Below are 7867 nucleotides of genomic sequence, written 5' to 3' on the forward strand. Positions count from 1 at the left end.
CTGGACTCTGATCAAAACCACAGGGAGGATCTTCAAACAGTAGATGGAAAATCAGCAGACTCACAGCTCAGTGCTTGAGGAACCCCCAAGTAGGACTGGTGGGGTGGGGGTGCCTTTGTGCTGGAAACTTCAGCACATCCATCTGAGGCTTCTCAAGGGGACGACACCTGGTTGTGGCAAGTTGGAGGATACTCAGCCTGGAAAAGACTGGGATTAAGAGCTAAGGTAAGGTCACTTGGAATTGAGTGGGTGTCTCCAGTGGGCAAGGGGTGTGTCCTCCATCCCTACCTCCCTGAGATGGGAGTCAGTAGGACCTAATACTTAAACTTTATGCCAGGTGCTCTCCTAAGAGCTTTACTTCTAGTAATGGTTTTAATTCTCCACAATAACGCTCTAAGACAGGTGGATTACCATCCTGTTTTATGGATGGAACATGGCGGGGGCGAGATATGAATCCATGCAGTCTGGCTTTAGCCATCTTGAAGTCTTGTGGCCTCCGATAATGAATGGGCCAGGAGCTGGGCTGGCGGCTGGGGGTAGATTCCCGGCTTCCTAGCGGTTTGGCGATATTATACCCCCACATCCACTGCTTTCTTCTTCTGCCCTGGCTTCTTGGGAAGTGGCAAAAGCACTGTGGTCGGAAGTCCTGCGGTCACGGGCCCCCTCCCAGATGGGGCTCCAGTGCCTCCTCTCTGCGGCGCTGCTCCTGGCCCAGGTGGAGCCGCGGGAAGCCTCCCAGTACTGTGGCCGCCTCGAGTACTGGAACCCTGACAACCAGTGCTGCGGTAGCTGCCTGCAGCGCTTCGGACCGCCCTCTTGCCCGGGTGAGGAGCTGGGACTGGGCCTACGCATATACCTACATTCTGGAAGAGCTAGGGGGTTACAGGGAGCGGGGAAAGGACCGAAGTTTGGGGGGCTCACTTCGGGGTACGGGTGGTGAGCCTTAAGCAGATAAGGCAGGGATGGGGCTAAACCTGTGAAGAAGGAGATAGTGTGGGTTAGATGAGGGCCGCGGCGAAGGGTTGTGGACTGTTAGGCGGCATCTGGGCAGTGAGGAAAGGGTGAGCTGTGCGGATAAATCTGTGGAAGCGGGAGGGGCAAGAAGGGGGCGGGGCCTGTGGAGAGACGCTTTCAAGACCCACTGGGCTAGGTTGAGGAGGGGAAGAATGGTAGGGTGGGCGCGTACGCTGATAGGTGGGTGAGTAGAGAGCGAGGGGCGTGGCCTGCTGGGATAGGACAGGGAAAAGGGTGTCGCGAGAGAGGCGAGGCTTGGAGATCAGCTGAGACCCTGTCTCCCACTAGACTTCGAGTTTTCGGAAAACTGCGGGCTCAATGACTTTGGCGATCACGTAACGCACCCCTTCAAAGAGTGTCCTCCTGGGCAGTGCAACCCTAACAGTGAGGAGCTATGTAGCCCCTGTGGCGGTGGAGCCAGGGCCCCCACTTCTGCGGGAACCGGACAGCGCTGCCTACAGGTGCTAGTAGGGTTCCGAAGGCCTGGCCAAGGGGTGCAGTTGGGACTGGAGTTGGGGCGGGGTCTGGATCAAAGGAGGTAGTGTAGCTCCACGGAAGAGGGCTAGGGTGGGGACATAGAAACGAGGTGACCAGTGGGGGTGGGGAGCAGGGACTGGATCAGGCGGGGATGTGGCCCCATGGAAAGCCATAGGGATCGAAGGTTTAGGCTGAAGAGGCAGGAGTGGGGCTTGCCTTCCGCTTAATTCCAACTCCCTATTTCCAGAAACGGGTCCCTCCCAAGGAGCCCTGCCTTTTGAAGCCTGAAACACGGAGCATCCCAACCTCCCAGGAGCCCAGCTCACTAGCAATTTCCAGTCCATTGCACACCGTCCTGCGGCAGGGTTTGCTGCCTTATGCCATGCCCCTGGTGCTGGTTCTGCTTGTGACCTCAGCAGTGATCCTGCTCTCCCTGCAAAGGCTCTGCAACCACAGCCGTTGGAAAGCTGTCCACCTTTATCCTGGCTTGACTTGCGCTGATTCTAACACCCACACCCTTTTCTTGAACTCTCCAGGATCCCTGGATGCATCAGAGGCAGGTGACTCAAGGGTCCCTCTGCTTCCACTCTTGGGCAGGGGTTAGTCCCGGACACACTGAGGAGGGGAAGGTGGCCTGGAAACCCACCCTTTCTCCTCAGCCCTCTCTCTCTCCCCACCCCAGAGCTACCAAATCTGGCATCACAGCCCCTGTCTCGACTCCTGGATGAGCTGGAGGTGTTGGAGGAACTGATTGTGCTGCTGGACCCTGAGCCTGGGCCAGGTGGGATGGTGGCCTGTGGTACCACTCGACACCTGGCTGCAAGATATGGACTGCCTGCTGCCTGGTCCACCTATGCCTACTCACTGCGACCCAGTCGCTCACCTCTGCGAGCCCTGATCGAGATGGTGGTAGCAAGGGAACCCTCTGCCTCTCTGGGCCAGCTTGGCATACACTTAGCCCAGCTAGGGCGGGCAGATGCACTGCAGGTGCTGTCCAAGCTTGGCCCATCTGGGGCCTGCCTGGTCTAGTACTCAATAATTAAGTTTTCCTTGAAATAGGTGCCTGTTGTGTCTCGGCCTCTTTAAGGGGCTCTCTGGAAATACTGGGCCAAGACCCAACAGACACCTTCATCCCCCCTTCTGGAAAATGGCCCATTCCATCAAACACGTAAGACTAGATCTTGGAGAGCTGACCTCAGGCTATGCCTCTGGGCAACCAGGGTTTCCTCTTGAGAAATACTCCTGCCATCCCTGTGAGAGCTGATCCACAAGGACCCACCCAGCGGGGGGTCTAACTTAGACTATGTAGAACATTTATTGCTCTGAAGCCTTAAAAGACTTCACAATTTACTTCTAATTCTGAATGATGGCCTCTTACCTACCTGTTGAGGCTGATGGGCTTTCTTCACTCAGGATGGGTGTGGGGCACAGTGAACAGAAGCTCCTACCTGGCCCCAGCACCATACAAACTGGAAAATCACCTCTCCAAACATTGACAGACTTTATTGTGGGGGGTTCCCACTTAGGATCCCACCCTCTTAAATAAAAAAGTGCATAGAAAAGAAGGGATTTAGAAACCTTTGTACAATATCTACATCCTGGGACCCCAGGGCAGTAAGGGGGCGATTGCTGGGTGGGCTGGAGGGGTGGAGGCAGGGCCCTTGCCACCTGCATGCCCACATCCACCCTGAACATGATGGTGGGGGTGAGATGCTCTGGGAAGGACTAGGGAGCCCCCAGACCAGGGGCAAGATGGCAGCAGGGGGGGGGGTATGGTGGGCAGCCACAACTTCAGTTAAGGAACCGACGGCAGCGCTTGGCGCCACAGTTGCAGGGCAGCTTGTTGCTGGCATCCTCAATGGGGAACTTGTAGTCATAGGTGAGCTCCTCACCACGCAGGATGCGGCGCAAGGCGAAGATGACGATGTGCTTCTGGCCCTCCACGTGGATGACTCGAGAGAAGCAGTTGGGCTCACACGAGTGGTTGATGAAGCGGGCAGCATTGCCATGCATTGTGGCATCCACCACGTCAAAGTCATCCATGCGGAACATGTAGCACCCAATGCCCTACAGGGATAAGGTGGGGGCAGTCAGGTGCTGTGTTCCCATGGGCCGGCCCTGCTTCGCCCACCTCGTTCCCATGACCTGGCAGAGCCCACCTTCCCATCGTAGAACTTCTCTCGCTTGTCAGTCAGCACAGAGCGAATGACAATACCAGAGTACTCAATGACCATCTCGCCGGCATCGATGTTGCGCTTACAGAACAGGCCCCGCCCATGGATGGCAGATCTGCAGGGTAGGATGGGCAAGGGGAGCTCAGGGGGTAGGGGGACAGAACCAAGGCAGCACCACACCAGGGTACCTGTCATCCACCCAAGGGGCATCCTCCCCCCAACCCCACTAACCTGTAGACACCCACAGCCTCTTTGGATGTCTTCTTGAGGTGGCGGAAGCGCATGGCCATGGGCAGCTCCAGGCTGGTGGCACGTCTGGAGCGGGGGACAACAGTGTCACACAGGCTGATAGCCAGGAATGACCTCCTCTGCCCCTGGTCTCTCTCTTTAGAATCCTTCCAGACCACCCCAGTACCCTGGCCTGCCCTCCATACCTGGTTGACCTGAGCTGCACCTCATCTTCTTCTTCATCACAGGTGGCTCCCTCAGGGAGTACTCGGTGCTGGGAGGCCAGGAAGTTGAACATGTCAAAGGTGCACTTCCTATAGGTGGGAGGGAAGAAAGGAGGGAGGTTCGTAGCCATTCTTTTGAGATGTTACCCACCTATTTTCGGCCAGGCTTCCTGTTGGCAGAGCAGGAAGAATACCACTGCTATTGAAGACGTGGTGAAAGGGGAATGAATGGGGTTCATTCTTCTGATATAAAAAAATAATTCCTGGTGTGGCCTAGTGTCTTCTCCCCAGGCCCCAGTTTTCAATCTGTACAGACTTAATTCCCGCCCTCAAGAATTCTCAAAGGGTTCCCCTGACTCGAGCATCACACCCCAGACCTCTCACCGGAGATAGACCTCGGCGCGGGCTGCCCCATGGGGATTCAGGGGTGGCTCCTCCTGGCCCTCTCCCTGCTGGTGGTAGCGGAACTTGTAGTGCTGGCAGCGCTGGGCCCCGGGCAGCTGCTCTGCCAGGAAGATGACTGCATCATGGTGGATGCCCAGGAGCCTTGCCCCACTCATTCCTGGGGAGTCAAAGGGGAGGACACACAAGTCATGTCGGAGGTCCATCTTGCCCCGGGGGAGTCATTTCAGCTCCCAGGGCCCCTGTGGACACTCCACTTACCACTGAAGGAGAGATGTCTGAGCCGGGCATGCCCTCGTGCCTCTTGCACCTTCTCAATCAGAGTTCTCCATGCCCCTGAGGAGAGGGCAGAGCCAGAGCAGAGTCAGGATGGTATTCTTGGGACACCTTCCCTCCCTGTCACCACCACTCCTGACTCACCTTCCAAGCTCTCTGCCTCCACGCTGAACCCATCCTCACTGCTGATCTCGAAGCGCAGATGTGGGCCAGCCCGTTTGGGGGCCTGGTTCTCTTTATCCTCTGGGGATGGAGGCTCTTCCTCAGAGCTTGAAGCCTCACCTGGTCCCAAGGAGCAGGTCAGAGTAGGTGAAGATCACCCCTCCTAGAGTCAAATCCCCTGGCTCCCCACCACCCTCCCTCCTTCCCTGGGCACAAGCAAAGACACTGGGTCTGAAGGCCTCCCCCTGCTCTAACTGCTCAGTGAACTCTTATAGATCAGACACTCGTTTTTTCTGAAGGGTCTGCAGTCCCTTTTCTGCAGGACTTCTTGGCTAGATGAGCAGTTCTACGGAGGCTTAGAATGTTTTGGCTCTGCAGGACACACTATGGCTCACTCAAACCCAGTCTGCTATAAATGCCTATCTACCCCTCATTTTTCTATCTCACACAAAATTAAAAATACTAGAGAATTATATTCTGCACGTATATATTTACACACAGCATATTTTCTGTAAATATTACAAATATATTATTGCATAGGCCCATACTCACAATCAAATACGTGTACATTATGAGCACGTCTCGGGGTTAAAGATTTAAAGAGAGCAGACGGGACTCGCTAATGTAGGAGATGTGGATGAGGGATATAGAGGGGGTGTCAAGGACAACTCTGAAATGTGGGACCTGAACTGGAATTATAACACTGCCACTGACAGAGACCCTGAGGGCGGGGGAAAAACGAATTTGGGGTAAAGGTCGAGAGCTCAGTTTAGGACAAGCGAAGTCTGAAAGTCCTCTTAGAAAAACTCCCCTGGCAACTTGCTGGTGGAGATGACCAACAGGCACCAGGATAAAGCAGTGTTGCTAACAATTTGGGGGCTATAAGAATTAGGGGATTTAGGGCTATGAAGTTACATTACAGCACCTGAGACATGCCAAAGTTGACAAGTTGAGGCAAACAGGAGGCATAACCAGAGATGAAGAGCGGGGTGGGTTCTAGAAGCCAAGAAAGGAAGTCCTTCAAAGAAGACTTCCTTTTAGAGCACCAAATGCAGGACGTGAACTGAGAACTGCCTACTGTGCTTGGGGTAAGTTTGAGTTGAGCACACTTTAGGAGAGGCAGGCCTCACGTGGCCACCCTTTCTCCCCACATCACTTCTCCGGGCCAACCTGCCCACGTGCCTTCCCAGCCCTAAGCATGACTAAACCTGACGCTTGCTGTGTGACCCACTGCATCAATAGGTCTCAGTGCTCCTGGGTCCACCTCTGATAACTTCTTCCACCTCTTCTTAGCCCCCTCCATCTTCGCCTTCATTTTGTTCCCTTAACATATCAGGCACTCTCTCATTGCCCTCTTTCTCACAGTGCTCATTCTAAGCTGAAGTACACTTGCTAATGTACGTGGCTACCAAATGTGATATGCCCCTAAGAGTAGGCAGGGACCTGTCATGGTCACTGTCATGTCCCCATGCCCTCTCTGACCCTATAAGCAGTCTTTCAGTTAAGCAGTCTCAGTCTCTCTCACTCCACTTCCATGCTCAGCACCTGTACTCTACATGAGAAAATTCACATTATCAGCGTAAGATTGGGGCCACTAGAAATTCTAAGCCTCAGGTTGCTTGATTACCTGCTTACTTGGCTGTAGTCCTTCCTCTCTCCATCCCTGACCTATAGAGCACTACCCTTCCAGCTTCACTGAGTCTGCCAGCCAAACTACTGTTAAGTGTCCCTATTCTGTGTACTGATGTCTCTGCAGGTACACCTAACCTCACCTTTCATCTCAACCTGCCACGCCTCCTCTCACCACCTCTTCCATCTATGAACCTCCTTTGCCCTCATCCTTGGCTTTGCTGTCTCAGCCCTCACACCAGACCCCTCTAAGCTGTTGGCCCAACTCCTCTTCCCAGACTCAGCCGAGCTCTTTGGCAAAGTGCCTGGGTATTGTTTTGGTTTCCTCATCAGACACTGTCTTTGATTCTGGACTCTGACCCAACGTTCTCTCCACCCTGCGCCACCTGTCCACATGGTACATCAACCCTAGACCCCATATGCCTACAGCCCTTTGTGGCAGCTGGGACTGCTGACTACTCCCTTCCCTGAGCCTCTGGGACACCTCTCCTCCTACCTCCTTCCTACTGTTCTTGTCTCTCCTCTGGGTCCTAGGTGGGCTCCATCCTAACTAGTTGTTCCCAGAACTGCATCTTCGGCTTTATTAGGTACTTAACCTTCCAACCCTGGCAGACTAGGCTCTGATGCCCTCCCTGAGGCTCCTGAGCATGCTTGGACAAGGCGCTTTGAGAGGCCCTTTCATATTGAGCTGACACTTTCTATTTCTGCCACAGGCCATAAGCTCCCTGAGGGTGTCTCTATAACTCTAACACCCAGCCTCAGGCCTGTAGTTTTTGAAGTGGACCAGTTCACCACTATATTTATCAGTCACTCAGCTGAGCAAACACAGGGAAGGAGACAATGAGAGGGAAAGGATGGTCCTTACCTGAGTAGTGGTGCCACTGGGACTCAAGCAGCAGGTCGGGGGTACCATCGGGAGCCTGGGGAGGACCACCTTCTGGAAGTGGCAGCAGAGGGGACCGGTCCTGGAGGAGCCTGTGAGGAGAGACCTGTCAGAAGGGGGAAAGGACAGAGATCCCAGAGCCTCCAAGAAGGGGACTGGCCACTCACCTCGGGCTTTCCTCCCCAGTGGGCTCCTTAGGATCATCCAGGTCGAGAACTCCACGCACTGTGGGCGTTTTCATCCTCACTCGGCTAAATCTGGTGGTGGGGGTCGGGGGGACACCACAAGAAGCCTCAGCTGCCTTCTCCTGCCCAAATCGCTGGCCCACCTCCACAGCCTCGGCATAGTCACTCACCCACTGCCACTAAGCCCTGGACCCTGGGGGGGATCTTCCAAGG

At 54.7% G+C, this 7867-nt stretch overlaps 2 protein-coding genes across 2 annotated transcripts in view; one reads left to right on the top strand and one right to left on the bottom strand.

Moving 5' to 3' along the window:
* The first annotated feature begins 63 nt into the window (after positions 1 to 63).
* On the top strand, positions 64 to 3053 carry IGFLR1 (IGF like family receptor 1). Its single transcript, XM_039850123.1, has 5 exons — positions 64 to 225; positions 621 to 824; positions 1303 to 1475; positions 1739 to 2051; positions 2174 to 3053. The coding sequence occupies exons 2-5, from the start codon at positions 671 to 673 to the stop codon at positions 2518 to 2520; spliced, it is 987 nt and encodes a 328-aa protein (XP_039706057.1). The 5' UTR covers positions 64 to 225; positions 621 to 670; the 3' UTR covers positions 2521 to 3053.
* The window catches only part of KMT2B (lysine methyltransferase 2B), a 22099-nt gene continuing 17207 nt past the window's right edge, over positions 2976 to 7867 (bottom strand). The window contains 10 exon segments of the mRNA XM_039850213.1: positions 2976 to 3558; positions 3651 to 3780; positions 3897 to 3980; positions 4100 to 4207; positions 4502 to 4679; positions 4781 to 4855; positions 4940 to 5077; positions 7452 to 7561; positions 7637 to 7726; positions 7825 to 7865. Coding sequence (XP_039706147.1) covers positions 3283 to 3558; positions 3651 to 3780; positions 3897 to 3980; positions 4100 to 4207; positions 4502 to 4679; positions 4781 to 4855; positions 4940 to 5077; positions 7452 to 7561; positions 7637 to 7726; positions 7825 to 7865 — 1230 coding nt within the window. The 3' untranslated portion in view covers positions 2976 to 3282.

The sequence above is a fragment of the Pteropus medius genome, unplaced genomic scaffold, assembly GCF_902729225.1.
Source record: "Pteropus medius unplaced genomic scaffold, Ma_sr-lr_union100, whole genome shotgun sequence".
In the NCBI taxonomy this organism is placed as follows: domain Eukaryota; kingdom Metazoa; phylum Chordata; class Mammalia; order Chiroptera; family Pteropodidae; genus Pteropus; species Pteropus medius.

Bases quoted from the DNA above. Each gene is read 5' to 3' on its own strand.
- IGFLR1 (XM_039850123.1), top strand. From the start codon at position 671: ATGGGGCTCCAGTGCCTCCTCTCTGCGGCGCTGCTCCTGGCCCAGGTG. The intron at 825-1,302 runs GTGAGGAGCTGG...GTCTCCCACTAG, and splicing joins CGGACCGCCCTCTTGCCCGG to ACTTCGAGTTTTCGGAAAAC. The intron at 2,052-2,173 runs GTGACTCAAGGG...TCCCCACCCCAG, and splicing joins CCTGGATGCATCAGAGGCAG to AGCTACCAAATCTGGCATCA.